Genomic DNA, 19,021 nt, shown 5'->3' with positions numbered 1-19,021 from the left:
AAATATAATGAAATTTGTAAATGTGTAGCATCTCTAATTTGCACAACAGCATGACTATTATGAAAGAAAAATATTCGATTGTAATTTTGAAACTGAAAAGTTGTCTCAAACAGATTTGTTCAAATAGTGTAGTTCTGGTGGAAGATATAAACACACAAGAAGCTTATATCTTATTTAAGTTAAATATTCTGTTTATATGTATTCCATATAACAACCAAAATGCAGTAAAACGTTTTCAGACTTAGCACTGGTTAAAAATACAATGAAACAAATATCTGCAATTAATTACATAAGTAATGGAACATTTGTTATAAATAAAAAAAATTTTTAATTTGTAACTTAAAACAGCTGCACATTAATTAAGTTTAAGAGATAAGATTTTATTTTAGAAAAAAAAAATTTACACTTTTGAAAAGCAGAAAAAATAAAAAGTGCATAATAAACTATTTACCAGATTATTATGCCAAAATAAATCACAAAATAATATTTCTATATTTTTTTGTTTTTTAATTTGTTCACTAAGCTCAGTACATTAAACACTTTAATGCCAGAGATGTTTAATTGCAATACCTAAATAAAAAAATAAAATTAGATATTAAAAAACCATTAACACTTGCATGATTGTGCAAAACAAATTCTCTTGCATTAAAGATCAAAAACAAATCTAAAAGTGTAAAAGAAAGGCAAAACTTAACATAGGGCCTACATATCATATTTAATCTCTGAAATTTTATCACTTAAAAACATATTATATTCCTTCCTCAATTATAAAACAAATACTTTATTAAATTTTGTATCATGTTAATACAGAAGTCTGAAGCTGAAACCATTCATGCAAGGCACCATTCATTTCTGAAGTAAATTTAAATTACAATCATACAAAAGAATGTACTTTACTAAATGCTTTCGTTTGAGTTTCTTGTGTATTTCCTAAGCAACTGAAAAGGCTAAATGCATTTGAAATGAAAGACTTGAAAACATGCATGAAATAAACAAGAAAAAGCAATTTAAACTTAAATTATACTATTTTATATTATTATATACATGGTTACAATAGACTTCATATCTATATTTTGCATACATTTGAAAACATTTTTTTAAATAAAATATTCCATTCTTTTGGAACATTTATCCTAAATTTGTAAATTTTTAACATCTAATCTAAAAAAAAAAAATGTAATTTTTCTCTCTCAAGGAAAAAAACTGGGAGGGAAAAGTCCCCCCCATGAACTTCCTTCTTCTAACAAAATTAGTTCCAAAAGAAATCTAGAAATTTTAGTTTACCATAGAATAATGAAAAAAGTTGCATTTAAATGAATATTTAACAATTATGGGACATTATAATTCATTAATTATGAGACATTATAAATATCTGTCATTTTGGATAACAAATTACAGAAAAGATAATTTAACAGCAAAGATACACAAATAAAGAATACAATTTTTTTCAATTAAGAGATTTTTAGGTTTTTATGAAATGATAGTAGAATAAAAATTTTATGTATTAAAAAAGGGGGGAATACTTAATATGAGAAGTCATGTTTTTACAATACTAATGCTATCACAGTTATAAATAATAATAACATTTTGTATAAACGTATCTAAATTAGAACTAAAATTATATGCACAGTATTCCATAATTTTTCAGTTAACTACTTTGTTATAACCACCCACATATCTTTAAACAGCATTCATCTGCCCTGAATCTATTCTATATAATATGCATAAAATTTAGAGATATAAATGTGAAAGACAGTCAGCTTTATCTCAATCAAAAAGAAAAACATCTCTGTAGCTGTCACAGTTCCATAATTGCAAAGAATAGTTGCAATAGTTTAAAGCCATTATGGCCTATTTGAATTTACATTATACAACATTAACAGACAGGAAAATCCACGTCAATGAACACTGCAGCAGAGGAAATAAAAATGCATAATTTAAATGTAAATATGCATTTCAGCAATCCCTCCACAGTTTGAATATGATTAAAAACTATTTCATCTCCTTAGATACAAGCTTGAAAAGCATTCTGTCCTGAATAGTCCACAGTGATAACGACTAGCTTCCTCCTTCATTTGGCATTCTTAGAACGGACAAATAATAGATATCTTTGGCATCAAAATGCATATCAGGATGTCTTGTAGTTCTTCTGAATATATACTTACACATCAACTCCACACTTCTTTGTATTCAAGGAAGTACAAAATTTCTTGAATTAAGTATGAATCAAAGTTCTTTTAATAATCTTCCTACAGTGATATTATGAATGCTTTCTTATATTAATTAAATACAAATGCATAGCATTTGCTAATAAATAGCAGTATAATGCTATTTACGGAATTCTCCTTAAAATAGAAAGGAAATCACTTGAAATAATTCTAAGCACTATATAAATATTGTTTTCTTCTAACTAGGAGTCTGTGGAGGTTCACTGCTGAAATAAGGGGCAGTCTGATGGTCTAAAAGAGTATGGCACACATTACACACTTTGAACTGACGTCCTTTAGGGCCACTATTTACAGTTCGAGATAGGCAATCAAGGCAGAAGATTTTACCACAATGGTTGCAATGGAACTGAAAGGCAAAAGAGGAAAAAAAAAACTTAATTTATGTAAGTCATATAAATTGCATAAACAAAAAGAAAAAAAAAATTAAAGAAACTTTATCACTGTCTTAAGTATTTCATTCTTCACGTACAATTCAGCACCTTAAACAACTACATTTCAATGCTTATTATTCATATATTTGCTTTGCAATACATTAAAAAAATTCAGTAATATCTATTTTTAATTCTAAATATTGCCCATATTGGCGATCTACCAAATTTCAATAGTTAGTTAACTAGTTTTATAATAAATGGCACCACCTCTTTTTCAGACAATATTTTGTTTGTGAAAGCAATGTTTATGCTTATCATTTCTTTCACATGCAATTTTCTCATAGCAATGTTTATGCTTATCATTTTTTTCGCATGCAATTTTCCCATTGAATTTAACCCAAAGACCTTTTAAAATGCTGTCTCCGAATCTTTATCTTCAATTTACTCTCAAACACATTTCACATTTATATTACGAAGAGTTGAAATAAAAGGCAACTGAAAGAACTGCTATCTTTAAGCAGGAAGAGCGTTTAATTTATCTCTCTGAAATTCATTATCTATCGTTTTTTAATACTCTGCTTACAGCAAATTGTTTGCAAGTAGGTTTTGAAAGAACAAAATATACCAGTATAAAATCAGGCACATTTTGTCTTACCTTTTATCTATTTCATTCACCAAATGCACAAAATTTTTGATATAATCTATATGGATAACATTTAGGGGCTTACTTTCAGTTATATTAATATCTAGTACTTCCTTAAAATACTTAACCCAGATAATCTAATCAAAAAATATGTCACCCCTTTTATTCGTACACTGAAAGTTTTCTCATACATACCATAAAACATAGCAAAGGAAATATTTTCTAAAGGAATAACCATAAAAAATTATTAATATTAAATAATAATAAATCTGTTCATGCAAATTTTAAAGGTAGTTCTGAATTTTTAATTGACTATCTCACTGGCTGATGGCATACTGAATTCTGGAATGAAATGAATGGGAAAAGAGGTGGTCCTATCTATTACAAAACTAATTACGAAGTAACAAAAATCTGTAGATCGCCAGTTACAACGATACCAAATAAATTCTCTCTGAAAACCTCAAACATTTCTGATTATTTTCAGAAAAAATATGAATTACCTAAAGATCAAAAGTATATTGCTGAAGATTCTAAAATATAAAAAAGTCATTCGTTAAAGAGGAAAAAAGAATTTTTTAAAACAATCATTATAAAGCAACATTAAATTATTGTTTGCTCTCACATTCCACTTTATATGCAAAAAAAGCAAAAACTGTAGCTTAACTACACAGTTTATTAGCACACTATTCTTCAAGTAAATAAGTTTTTCTCCCTTTCTAATTTTAAGTTAGAAACATGGAAATTAGAGATTGAAGTGATATTGGACAAAAATCAATCATTAGGATCAAGTCCTGAAACCAGAGACATGGATAATGATTGCTCAGGAAGCATAGGCAGATATAATTTTATTAAAAGCAACCAGGAATTTATATATGTGAAGAACTGTTCAACATCTCAGAAACTATGGACTTTACTGAAAGAACCAACTAAAAAAAAAATCCAATTAAAAAAAAAAAAAATTATAGAAATAAAAAAATAGTGACTGCAAAATATAACTGATCATCTAAATGGTATTTTCATGCTTGTAAACAATCTCAAAGAGATGCAGATCACTAACTCCACTGATTAGCTAACAACATTGCTTTTGTATAGCATGTCAGGTTTTACAAAAATTTCCAAATCACCATTGAATCCAACAGTTGATTACCCTCTCCAGAGATACAAAAAATTAAACTGCTCAAAGAAGAAAACAATTAGACTCAAAATTGATTTCAAAATAAGGCTGTTTTTGCATCTAATTTTAAATTCCATAATTTAAATTAAATAAAGTCACAAATATGATACTTATTCATAAAATTTCTTAATGGATATCCTGGAAACAGCCTTTTTTTAGATAAAAATGGACAAATTTTACTAAAACATTGCTGCATGTTTTTTGTCTATGTGTGTGTGTGTGTGTGTGTGTGTGTTGTCAGTTAAATGTCCTGACGGCTTTAAGTATACATAGTTACAGAGGCAGTAACAAGTTACGATGTGAATGACTGGATGCAAGATGATAAATAATTTGAACTGTTTGATAAGGCCATTGTAAATTTAGCCATGCACAATGAAATTTGTGATGAAAAAGACATACCAGAATCAGTCATACAGATGGCTTGAACACGATCGAAAAGGCACTGCTTTATATAATGAACAGCAAGATGACACATCACCAGCCTACGTTACAATGTTGCTATGTTACGTACAGAATCAGAAGGCTGCTACTGATTTTTTTTTTAAATGTATGATATATTATGTACATTGTACAGCACCTCATTTGTATTACAGGTACATATTTTCAAATTTATAGTATATAACATATTTAGTACTTCTATGTATACCTGTATATTTGAATGTACATACATTCAAATATAGAGGTATTTTATTATGTACCAGCATAAATCCTGCCCATTAAAATTCCCTATAGTATGAACAATAAGACTATATTATTTAAATTTTATTTCTATTAATCTGTGCTATCTGAGTTAGCCTCGGTCCACATTAACTTGGATAACTTGGTTTCTGTTGCAAATTCTAATTCAACTTTTCTACAGAAGTGCCATTTCATATTTTTGAAAACTTATTTCACTAAAATGATAACTGACATATCTCATCAAAAAAATTTCACATATTACAAACAGAATTTTTTTCTCTTTTCTTAATAACACATATTTAAATATGGAAATTAACATGCATTAATGCTGAACTTTCTTTCTATAAAATGGAGCAATTATGATGATATAAACAATTATATTTTTTACATTATACTCCAGAATGTATGTAAATTTAAAAAACATCAGAAATAAACATTCATTTTTTTCCTGTAATGTGTCAAAGTGTTGCACATACAATATACACTGCTGGTCATTAAAACTGGAACACCAGGAAGGAAAGCAAATAGAAAAAAGGTATTTAATGTACATAAACAGTACAGCATGAAGACAAATTGATTAAATTTGTAAGCAGTTTGGGGGATTACAGGGGTGTGAAATTAGTAGAAACAGCTGCCACCCCTGGCAGGTAGAGTGGCCCTTATCCGGTTAGGCATAAAGCCGAACTGGGCTTCGATGACAGAAACAGGCAACTCGTTCCATATTGCTTCAAGTGTGTGTCATACTTCATCAACCATGTTAGTTGGAGAAGGGTAGTGGGCCAATCTCTTAGTAACCCATGATGAGATGTTTTCAATGGATGACAGATCTGGAGACCATTTAGGCCAGGTCAGCAATCAAATACCCTGTGTATCAAGGAAGGTCAGAACACTATGTGTGACATGTGGTCTGGCAGTATGTTATTGTAAGCATTTGAACAGCATTTGGTAGATCTCGAAGATAGGACACAACCACTGGACATAAAATGTCAGAAATATACCGATCTGTGTTCAAATTACTGCTGATCCGAACTACAGATGTGCATGTAACGTACCTAATGCCTAACCAAATCACCACGCCAGGTGCAAGGCCCTTATGTCGATATCAAATGCAAGCAGGCGACATGCGGTCTCCTCGCAACCTCCAGAAATGTGTACAACCATCAGAATACTGCACACAGAACTGAGACTCATCTGAAAAGATGACATTGTGCCCCTCCTGTATCCATTTTGTCATTCGGCACACCAGAAACCCCCTCCCTCTCTATGCTACATTGTCAAGGTCAAAATAATGGTTGTCATGCTGATAGTCCACACTGCTGTAAACATCGATGCACCATATGAGCAGATACTGGGCATACTGCAGACATGCCCATTTTGTGACTGATGGCCCATGATGTAGCTGTATGGTTTTGCAGGGTTGACCTCACAATGTATCTGTTCTCTCAGGAGTTAGTCATGGGAGGGTGTTGAGGTCCTGCATGCCGTTCAGTATGACCCTCAGCAACACATTGATTCCATATTCGCATGACAGTGGTTGGATGCTGACCACTGCGATGGGTGATATCACGGAACGATAATCCACACTCTTGAGAAGCAATGATCCTGCCTCTATCGAATTCCGATACTTGCTAGTAAGCATTCCATCTTTTTATTCAAGGCATAACACGACATTCTGAGAAAACTACGACCTTATAAAGTGCCTTCCGAATGAGAAATCTACCACACAACTTCCTTTTATGCAGTGCTCCAGATGTCATTTCTGCCTCATGTGTCGTCTAAAATGTTCTTAAATACTAATCATTTGCATGTCCCAAACTCTTCTTTCTTTCATGTGATCTTGACATTCGTCAGATCATTCCTTCCTGATGTTGCAACTTTTATGGCCAGCAGTGTATTTGAAAGTGGTTAAGACCAATTACTATCTTTTACTGTTTTTTAATTTAAATAGGTAATTAAGCCTCTGTAAAGCGATTTTTGTATAAGGCACAGATGCATAGAACTTATTGGCCAGCATGTTAACCATAAATTGAGCTTGAGAACTACTAAAGTTCAGTATTTTATCTACTCAGTTACCAGTATGCTTATTTTTCATGTTGCACTTAATACTAAAATTAATGTAAATAATTTTGTAGTTAAAATGAACTGATCATTATTAAATCAAAAATAGCACAGAATATAACAAGTAGCAAATTAATACATTGGTGGAATATTAATAACATTTTCCTATCATGTATTAATAGCATTCTGTGGTTCATTCCCACATGGTGGGTGTGCAAAGGATTATTGCATTTTTGATATTTTTACATTAAATGACTCTTTTTCCTATTACAAAAGTATCACCAGGGAAAGATTATCCAAATTAGCTTTAGAACTAAAAAATTATGGCGATTTATAAATACCAGTCAATTTAGATTTAATAAAAGTGATAATAATAATAGGTTTAATAAGCATTCTTACATTTTACTTTAAAACATTCAAAATAGTTATTGCAAGTTAATTTGCTAAAAATGAATGAGACAAAAAACACAAATCACAAAAAATGAAACAACTTACATTGAAAGAAGTGTTTAATAACCTAAACCAATAAATATTAAGCTTTTTGTTTTTTGTAAATTTTGATACCCTTTAGATCATACATACTTTATTATTTCATGTTTTCAATTTTATAACTTCTACATGCTATCTTACTAGATTTAAACTGATTATCTAATACCCGGAAAAATCCTAAATCTGGAATTGCCAAAGTCCTGACAAGTCTGTATTTTGGACTTTGTAATATAAAAGCAACTAACAAGCCATACAGTAAAAAACCACACACTTGAAATCCAGATAAGACTGAAATTCACAGAGCCTCTCAGATAAACAGTGAATCTAACAGGTAATAACACAACAAACTGAAAAACTTTCCAATTAAAAACATAGAATACACAATAAATCAAGTCATGGCAAATTGAAACATCAAACAAGGAAGATACTTTCCACTGCTTATGAGCTAAGGAAAATTAAAAAAAAAAAAATTCTTTACGTGAAAGGCTGAGTTAAAATAGAGGCATTTTCTACAACTTATACATTAAAACTGCATTGTTTTAATTTAGCAAAACTGCAGCTATTATTATTATTTTACAGCTAGAACCAAAAATATCAGAATGATTAATTACACCAGCATACTGAATTTCTAAAAACTTTTAATTTTCACAGATCCTGTTATAGAAAATCAAAAACAATATGCATCAACCATAACAATTTATTTTTAAAAACACGTATAACTAATCAGAAGGTATAATTTCAAAAACTAAATGATTACTAAACTGATATTTAAAAATAGATGAAATAACTTTTGTCTTTCTTCTTTGTCTTTATGTCTTTCATTCTTTGTTTAATGCTATTTTTTGATAAGGAAAATTAATTCTTTTACATATTTAATATACATTTTCCTACAAAAACATAAAATAATAATAATAATAATAATAATAATAATAATTGCTTTTCGTGTAGTTTTTCAGATTTGTTTTTGTTTACTCTGGTCCTGGAAGGGGGCAAATCTAGCAATATTTTATTCATTACATAATATGGAACTACTCTGATATGCGCCCTCAAGTCGCCAAATATTTTTGGCGAGAAACTTCATGCTGCCATATTACTATCTAAATTTTTTGTCTGCATTTTGAACTTTTAGCCTAAAATGTCTGCAAAAACTAAGTTTTGAACACACAATTTAGCTAAAAATACGAAAGAAAAACAAAAAAATTTAGATAGCAAAAACGTAAAGTTTCTAACCAAAAATATTTGACAAGAATCCATGTACACAGCGACATGTTTTAACTTAAAAAAGCATCTACGAATTGCACAATGTAGGCAACGAACGAATCTACAAACTACGCACACCTCGCTTTAATAAATTAACATAATAACAATAAATTTCAAAGAATACCATGTACACAGCATTCTGTTTAAACTTAAAAAAAATTCTACGAATTGCACAATTTAGGCAAGGAAGGAATCTACGATCTACACACTCCTCACTTTAATAAAATAACATAACAACAATAAATTTCAAATAATACCATGTACACAGAGTTCTGTTTCAACTTTAAAAAACATCTACGAATTGTACAGTCTAGACACTAAACAACAAAATAAACTAAAATAAATTTCAAACAATTTTAAAAAACAACAATAACGACAGTAATTCATACTAAAGAACCAATGAACATAACATTCTACAAAATAAGAACAAGGATAAAATAAAATGCACTTACCATGAATTAATGCGTTTTCGAATAGCAGAAATATAAATTTCATACCGCCTTTAACATGCCGCCACATAATCACTATCGTATTTACATGACAGCCAGACACACTATCCAGAAAATTTATACTATGGTTCACAAATAAATAAAATCCCAAATCCCTACTTCTATCATGCACTGCCATTAAAAATAATCTCCCAGACCCTCTTTCCACACTTCCAAATACCCACTACCCCTCAACAGAATAGCCACAATCATATTTCCTTTTGCCGAACTTCAATTCAACAACTCCCATCTTCTCAGACACAGAGGCGAACCAACGAGCTCCAGCGAAAGATTTTTCAACGACAACAGGGTTGCCATAGAACACGCAATCGCGCCAAAAATCAGCGCAGAATACATATCGCCACATTTGGTGAAATTAGGGCGTATATTAGAGTTGTACCCATAATATCTGCAAAACACAGCCTCTGAGCCAAAGCTGTGCAGACCTTTCACTTTTCTATTATATATTCCAATTTTCCTAAAATGTGACTTTTAAAATTTTTATTTAAAATAATGTGACTGCATATTAATGTTTCAAATATTTTTTTTTAATTTACACACCTAACATAAGTAAAAATATGCATGCCTCACATCACATGTTCTGAATTTCAACTACTGAATAGCTAATGCACACACACTAGGGGGGAGAATAAATGTTTAGATTTTTGATCAGGAAACCTATCACATAAATGAAAATAGACGAATCCTATTTGCACCAAATCTGTCAATCCATTGGTTATTTAAAAGCTGACAATGAAGTCCCATTAAAAAAATATGGATACCTTTGGATAACTAAAATATTTAAATATAATATCTAATTAACATTTATTGGACGGCTTCCAGATATTCAGCACTTATCTGGAGCTACAAGTATAGAAATAACAAAAGCTTTCTGGATTTCATGCAAAAAAGAAACAAAAAATTCAGAAATAAATATGAATAGCATCAACAAAGAAATTATAAGTAGGAAAAAAATCTAATAGTTTCTTGATTTTTAAAAGCTATTTTTCAAGGATTTCTCTACATAAAACCATAAATTTCAATAAAATAATTAAAACAACGATGCAAAACCTATACTTAAATTTCAATTGTGAGCTACAGCTGATCTTGCATCTTCTCTTCACAAGCAAATAAATGAAACCATTCACAGAATATTAAAAAAGTGAAAAGGTAAAACAAAACACCAAGCAAAAATTAGTATAACCTTTTAAAAATTACCAGGCAATAAAAATAATTCATTCTAAGAAGATAATATCCTTCCATTAAATTTAGTTTCCAAAAGCGTTTAATTAATTTTTAAGTGTATAAAAATTAGTGCTACCAAAAGTTTATGGAATAGCTTTTATGCCTAGATAACATAAATTTCACAAAACAAATAAATTAAAATGAAAGAAACGAGAAATAAAGTTTACATCTTATCTTACTTTCTCTTTACGACTTTGGAATGTTTTTTTACAGGAATTGCACTCCACAACATCTTCCTCGTGCTGCCATCTAACTTCACTATCAGATTGACGAATTTTCTCTAGTTCCATCTGTAACACAGATAATGCAAACACATTTTTTTATTAAAATTAGCATGAACATTGAAAACAGAAATTTAAAATTAAGATCTTAACATATCATTCCAATACAAGAAACAGAAAAAAGGAGCATATTACATTTCAAAATTTAAATAAGAAGGCACAAAAGAAAAATAATACATGGAAAATAACATAAATACTTAAAAATAAAATAACATAAAATACAATACAAAACAAACACCACTTAAAAAGCATCACGGACAACTGATTAAAATTTATATCACTAAAATTCATATACATATACACAAACACAGTTCCTGTTTACAACGTTTCCATAATTTCCTCAGACAATTCAATCCTTTATTCAGAAAACATTAATAACTTCCCTATGAATAAATATTCAGAGTCTTATTTTATTTCAAAATAAATTTCAGTGTTTCACAAAGATACATCTTTGAACTGAGTATGAAAGTTTTAATGATAGTATAACATTGTTAATGGAATGAAGCCATTGTCACAAAATGACAGTTTAAAATATTATAAGCAATATTTTATCATTTAATTTTCTATACAGAAGAAATGTTACATTTCAACTAAACTTCAAAGTAAAATCAGAATATGAATTTAGAAAAATAAAAATTAATAGTTTTGTATGCATAATATTTACTGTTTATTACTATACAAACATCACATTAATAATGTTACAAACATTCTAGAAACTATCAAATGAATTGAATTTTACCTATAATTATAGTAAGAATAAATAACATCATTTCCAGTACTAGAAAAATGAAGATTGACAGGAACAGGAAACAAGAATTTAATATGTTAATTCGAGTGATCTAATTATCCAGATAATTATTTAACATTAGCTTTTTATATACCAGTTATTTTTACCTTTATTAATTAAAATTAAGCCTCTTAGACATATATGTATGGATAAAATATGTATGGAGAGGAGAAAGTAGCTAAGTAGGAAGTTGTTTCAATTCCTTTTACAGTTACTACTAGTTTTCCCATTATTCATTCAGTGTTCCAATTCAAGTTATCCCAAAACATTTATGGAAAATAACTGAAACACCAATATCCCATAAGGCAGTGGTCTCAAACTCGCAGCCCTCAAAGCAATTTTATGCAGCCCCCAAATAGATTTCACTTATGTATTTGTTGCAGATCCGGTGCTTGTATAAGACCTATGATAATTACTTTAATTATGTCCATGACTGCAATTGATGATTGATAGAATTAATAGATTGTACTATATCTTTTTCAATACATGCTGATGCAGCAGGTGAAGTGATTAGGGTAAGACTTGAGAATTTCTTATACAGGTACAACCAGTAAAATTAGTTTGCCAGGTGACTGCTGAGTATTCTGAAATTCCAAGTTTTCCAGTTAAGGTTAAAAATAAGCTATTTAGGTTATTTCAGTATAACTGGAATTACCTAAAATAAAAGTCAGTCTAAAATTTAATATGTAGCAATCAATAATGTTTGCACTACGAAGTATGACTAATAGAAATTTCTCGCAGGTACCAATCTTTAATCTTCTGATAGAAAATAAATATAAATTTGAATTTCTTATCCATATTATTATTACTACTGTTGTTCTTTACGTATGTTTTTGATAAACCATATTGTTTTCGTATTGAATATATTTCAATACAGGAAATTTAAAATTGAGCTTAAATTTTTGTTTTGTTAAAATTGATTTTAAACTATTTTTAAAAACATTCTAGCTTACCAGGTGCTTTCTACTAGAGCATTTCAGCTGCATGAAATTTGAGTTTCAGCATAAGAAATTCAATATACCACACTTATCTGTGATGGGAAGCATCTTCTTGTTGATATCACGTCTCACCAGTAAATATGCAGAATGCAATCTACAGCTTTTAGTTAGTTACATATTTCTTACATAGCACCACTTAAACATTCAAATGTGAGATAAAATGGCAAGGAGAAAAATCATTAAAACAAAAACTAATTTTAGTGCTGCCATCTAAAAAAATAACTAGCTAATTCAAAGTGGTAGATCACATATTACACAATTATTGTCTCGTCTCTATAGCACCAAAACTGTTTAGTGGCATCAAGCCCAGGTTAATCTGCATAGAAAAATAAACTGCAAATTTTAGAAACAAATGTATCCAGTGTCATTGTTCTAATATCTAGAATGGGATTAAGAACTTATTGCTCATGCATTCAATAGTGAATCAAGAGATCAGAATCATATGTAATATATTTCAAAACTGAAACACTCTAGAAACATCATAAAAGTGAAGCAACAACCTGTATCAGGTGTAGATTTTCAGCATAGAAACTATCGATTTCAAGGGCGAATAAAGTCCCCTCTTGATCAGCAGCAAAGAAATCTGCAACTCAAAAACTAAGTTATGAACATATTTATACCCTAAGAAATAATTTCATAACTTAGTTTTTCAATTCCAGACTTCTTTGCTCTTGATGAAAAACTGATAGAGTTTCTGTGCTAAAAATCTAGACCTAACACAGGTTTCATGATTTACTTGAGGTGTGTTTCTCTTCTGTCTTCTAACATGTTGAACAAAGTTCTATTTCTAAAGCAAACTTCAAAGCTCAGGTTATATTGCACATTTAAGCCATAAAAGATTAATCAATATTACAATTATGCCATTTAAAAGAAAATAAGCAAATTCTGAACTCACCAATAAAACTAAGAAATATAGCACAAAATCCCATAAAAAGCACTTTTTAGACCTGAAACTGTAGTACATTTAAAAAGAGAACACTAAAAATATTCACTAAAATATTCCTCTTTTAAAAAAAAAAGTCGAAATAAACAAATCAGGTACCAGAAAACATGATGCTGCATGCATGTATAAAGTCTTTCATTTACAGGACATAAGTATACCCTCAATTTAAAAAGAAGCACTAAGATGTTGAACTAAAAGCTAATAGGGCCAGAATTAGTACATGCTTAAAGCATAAAGAAAGTAGAAGGTATGGTTACAAAGATGATGGCAGACATTTACTGCCAAGTTACAGGCATTTGATACCAAAGTGTATGTATCAAAAAATGAAGCCCAGTTCACACCAATGCGGTCATGCAAGGATCAAGGAAGTTAATTTACGGAGTGCACTAGGCTAGGCCTTTAACTCCACATCATCAGAGATAAAATAATTACACCAAAAGAGGGGTTCATCTAATAAAGGAAAATTTGAAGCGTAATTATAAAAGCTTTTCAGATAATGCCTTCTGCATGAGAAAAAGGTAAAACTCATAGAAAGTCTTTAAATTAAATTTCATGTCTGAAAAGGGCCAGGATTAAATTTTGAGAGAGCAGTCAATATTCAAAAAATTTTGAAAAGAATAAAAAGGTGCAATACATTTCCTTGATTCCTGATATCAACAGAATAAAATCCTTAGGACAAGCAGTCCAGAGAGTTGGGCAAAAAGGGCTGGGGGGTTCTAGTAGCAGTTCAGAGTGATACAGCTGATGGAGGAGAAGAAAATTTTGGTCGCTATTTAGTGTGACGTCTAAAGGCCAGGTAAAGAGCACCCCTTGGGGGGGGGGGTTGAAAGCAACCTGTTTAGTGGGTGGTGGAAAAGAAGCTTTTAAGAAGCTATTGAGAAATTAAATGCAGTAGCGTGCGGCTGCGGAGATAAGTTGTCCCTTGCTAAAGAGACGTTAGAAGACTCTTCTTAAAGAGTTAAAGAACAGGGTTCCTCCAGTCAATGCCCTTACACATTATTAACACGGGGGCGGCTGGGGTTTAGGAACGAGAGGTACGCATCCACTTGGGTGTCTGTATTCCAATACCGGTGCCGTTTAAAAGGTAGTTGAGCGTAATCAGGTTGTAAGATTGCTCTGGGTTGCTTTTTAGAAGAGGCAACCGCAGAATCATATACCGGCAGGGTAAGTGAGAATATGCCTTATGATAGATTTATAAAGCAAGATCTTGTTGTCAAGTGACAGGTCACTATTCTTAGTGAAAAAGGGGTGCAGGTTGGCTTTGACAGCTTTAGCATTCGCAATAATTTTTTGAATGTGAAGTTGACAAGTTAATTTTAAGTCTAGTAAAACAAAGGTATTTTGTAAGCAGTAACCCAGGGAATAAGTTCACCGAAGAAAATTAGATTATCTAAATGAGGGATGTTTCTTTGGAAGAATAAAAAGGGAGCACATTTAGTGACATTAATTTTGATTTTATACAGTCTGAGACAGAGTTCTAAGGCTGAAAGGTAACTTTGTAATGTAGAGATTACCGTGGTGATGTTGGTATGTTGAGTTAGGATGGCCGTATCGTCTGCATATAAAGCTAGATCGATACTAGGTGCCTTAGGCACGTTGTTAATATAGATATTGAAGAGACGAGGTGAGACAAAACTGCCCTGCATAGATCGGGTGGGGAGAGGAGAGTTTGTGGTTAACTCGTACGTGGAAGCTTTGCATTTGGGTGGAAAGCATTGACCAATCAGAAGCAAGCTCAGACGTGCAATTTTTTGGACACGTGAGTTGACTTAACGCTTTCACACTGGTCCTCTGGGGTAAAAAGTGGCAACGCAGAAAAAACGCTTTCCACATACAGGTGCGTTCACACCAACACGGTCACGTGTTTGCATAAAGCAAATGAGAAGTAAATTTAGAGGTGGCATTTATTGGTTGTCCGGAGACCGTGTGACTTGACTTAACTTTTTGACGCATCAGTTTCGGGTATCTCGTTTCAAACATCCAGTTTTTGGACCATGGTTTTTAAATGATTGCACTTTCAAAAATTCTTTTTGATGGAAAAAAAAATCAAATGGATTAATCTTAATAAAAATTTCAGGTAATAATAAAAAAATACATATACTAATAATATAAATAGCTTTATAATTTATTTAAAGGAGAATTCTCAAGTTTATTAGTAATAATAAACCTTAATAATCAACCATAAATGATATACAGTTCATAATTTTTGCAGAATAATCTAAAGCATTAGATTGTTGCAAGAAAATAGTGATGGATTTCGAAATCTCAGATTTTGAATTTTTCTTAAAATACATCTACATCAATTTAAGGTTGCTCTTGTTGCCTACTGGATAAAATGTTGGCTTCTGGAGTTAAAGATTTTGGATTCAAGTGTCACCAGGAGTGTTGTTGTAATGAAGTTGGTACTTTTCAAAAAATATTTGCAGAAAATATTATAGCTAGTTTCAGAGTAGCCCAAATGCTTCTGCAGTTTCCTGAAGGTGAAATGTGAAAGCCACACTTATCCGCGAGATACCTTAGCACAGAGGTAATATGCTCAGTAGCAAGGTCAGCTCTTACTAGGGACTTGTATTGTGGGTTCGGGTCTTGCTTTTTCTACCTTTAATGATGGTACGAATGCAACCCCCCCCTTTTTTTTTTGTTAATCTGCCAAGACTTTTTTGGAGGGTGGGGTGGGGGGACATAAGAGGCTTGCATTTATTTTTCATTTCATTTCATTCATCATTCATATAAACCCGATTTTTGCTCGGCATGCATTCGCTCGCATATCCTTCTTTTGTTCTTTTGACATTCGGCTGATACGAGACTAGCAAAGGCAACAGTGGTATTAGTATAAAGTAGCTGTTTCATCTAATTAAAAAATTTAATGAGTGCTGAATTTAAAATGAGTGATGATGAGTAAATCATTTGTTTAAAAAAAAATAAGAAAACTGTTATTTATACAGAAAATAAGCTTGCTAGTATGTAGCTGATTTTATGGAACACTTCTATGAATTTTAATGGCTTCATATTTGTTTTTCTAAACATGCATGATCACTTTTTGACAGGTTTAATCTTGATGATAATTTTTCATTAATTTAAAGAACTTTTGCATGAGCATTAGCAAATTTACTAATTGTGGAATTCAATTTTTAACGCAGAAAAAGAAGTATTATATAAAATGCAGTTAATTGAGTTTTAGATAAAAGTGACCTTATAAAATAAACCTTTAGTAAGTAAAAAAATATATATACTTCTTTATTGCATTATTTAAACCAATGAAGGGAAGTTTATTTAAGGAAGCATTTTAGGGAAGTTCATACATCATACAAAAACATTTATAGTAGTCTTTTCCATGAAAAATTTACTCTCCAAAATAGAATCATGCAATTAAGAGTTTTTAATTATCATTCAAAACAATTCATAAATAAATTAGATATATACAGCGTCTGATATATACAACGATCCTTTTCTGGGATATCCTATTCCTATCGTCTAAACGATTCAATTCTGCGATATTCTGACAAAAATGAGCGTTCTGCTTTTGAATAAATAGTTCAATGAGCGCTGGGGTACGCGGGAAGCGTATTTTTCCACGTTGATGCTTTTTGCTCCAACGGACCAATGTTACAGCTTACATCAGTTCACACCAGTGCGGCAACTTTCACTTTAAAAGTTGTCATATACTCGCACTAGATGGCTCTTCATATCTTAAACTTGGGGGGAAATGTAAAATTTTTGTGCAGTACTTTGACTTTTTACGATTGCATTTTTTAATTAACATGGATTTAATTTCTGCTCAATTAAAACTTATTTTACTTCTTGCTTTGTGTAAAAGAAGCAAAATTCAGTGGTTTATATTAATATGTGATAGATGACTGCAGCAAGGAGATGCAAATAATTTAATTGAAAAATATGTGCCTGAGCGAAATGAAATTTCTTTTAATTATATTTGCATGACACATCATCAATTTGATGAATTTTTAGCCCTTATTGAATTATTTATTCAAAAGCAGAATACTAATTTTTGTCAGAATATGGCAGGAAAGAATCATTTGGAAGATAGAAATAGGATATTCCAGAAAAGGATCGTTGTATATATCTAACGCTGTACATGTCTAATTGAATGTATTTATGAATTTTGAATGATAATTTAAAAAATCCTAATTGCATGATTCTATTTTGGTAAGTACATTTTTCATGGGGTAGAATACCATAAATGTTTTTGCATGATGTATGAACTTCCGTTAAATGAACTTCCCTTAACTGGTTTAAATAATTCAATAAAAAAGTTTAAATATATGTAGGATTTACAGCATTACTAATTTAATTATCACACTTAAAAAAGTAGTTATTTTTAAGTTAATAAACAACAGCAATTTTTTTAAAAAATGTTTTAGTTTCTGCCTTATGTTCATATTTTTTACCTAAATGTAACAGAAATTACGTCAGTTAGTCATTCATATATTAATGAACAGTCACTATCTAAAGGTTTATTTTATAAGATCACTTTTATCTAAAACTCAATGAATTAACTACATTTTATATAATACTTCTTTTTCTGTGTTAAAATTGAATTACATAATTAGCAAATTTGCTAATGCTCATGCAAAACTTCTTTAAATTAATGAAAAATTATCATCAAGATTAAACCTCTGTTTAAGTTCATATGTAAACTGTTCGAAAAGTGGTCATGCATGTTAAGGAAAAAAAATACATGAAGCCATTAAAATGCATAAAAGTATTCCATAACTACACATGAGTTGACTTAACGTGTGAGCCGCAAAATCAGCTACATACCAACAAGCTTCTTTTCTGCATAAATAACAGTTTTCTTATTTTTTTTAAACAAATGGTTTACTCATCACCACTCATTTAAAATTCACAAATTTTTTAATTAGATGAAACAGCAACTTTGTACTAATACCAGTATCGCTTTTGCTAGTCTCGTGTCAGCCGAAATAGAGTCAGATTATAGCAGTCAGATCTTATGAATTATAACCAAAGGCTCATTGTCAAAAGAAGGATAATGAACACAATGCCGAGCAAAAATTATGTTTATATGAATGATGAATGAAATGAAATGAAAAATAAATGCAAGGTTTTTGTGTCGTCCCCTCCCAAAAAAAATATTGCAATAGATTTAAAAAAAAAAAAAAAACTGGTGTATTTATACCATCATTAAAGGTAGGAAAAAGCAAGGCCCGAATCTGCAATACAAGTCCCTAGTACCAGCTGAATTTTCTACTTGAGCGTGCTACCTCCACGCTAATGTATCTTGCGAGTAAGTATGGTTTTCACACTTCCCATTCAGGAAGCTGAAGAAGCATCTGGGCTACTCTGAAACTAGCGATAATTCAAATTTGGCTGTTTCTCTATTTAGCAGATTAAATAATATT

General features: G+C 30.7%; 1 protein-coding gene across 4 annotated transcripts in view; it reads right to left on the bottom strand.

The window, feature by feature from the left end:
• Positions 1-1,001: 1,001 nt before the first annotated feature.
• LOC118187094 (rab GTPase-binding effector protein 1-like) overlaps positions 1,002-19,021 on the bottom strand; it is a 223,199-nt gene continuing 205,179 nt past the window's right edge. For 3 of the 4 annotated variants that reach the window (XM_085815393.1, XM_085815392.1, XM_035357283.2), the window contains 2 exons: positions 10,814-10,924; positions 1,002-2,574 (listed from right to left, as the gene is read on the bottom strand). In XM_085815393.1, coding sequence (XP_085671519.1) covers positions 2,407-2,574; positions 10,814-10,924 — 279 coding nt within the window. In that variant the 3' untranslated portion in view covers positions 1,002-2,406. Of the gene's footprint in view, positions 2,575-10,801; positions 10,925-19,021 lie in introns of all 4 variants that reach the window. The other variant, XM_085815394.1, reaches the window with a different exon arrangement.

This window comes from Stegodyphus dumicola, chromosome 4 (assembly GCF_044657685.1).
Source record: "Stegodyphus dumicola isolate Sdum_Otavi_A_Nest chromosome 4, ASM4465768v1".
In the NCBI taxonomy this organism is placed as follows: domain Eukaryota; kingdom Metazoa; phylum Arthropoda; class Arachnida; order Araneae; family Eresidae; genus Stegodyphus; species Stegodyphus dumicola.
The sequence above is the reverse complement of the archived record's forward strand: the minus strand, read 5'-3'. Positions and strand labels throughout refer to the sequence as shown.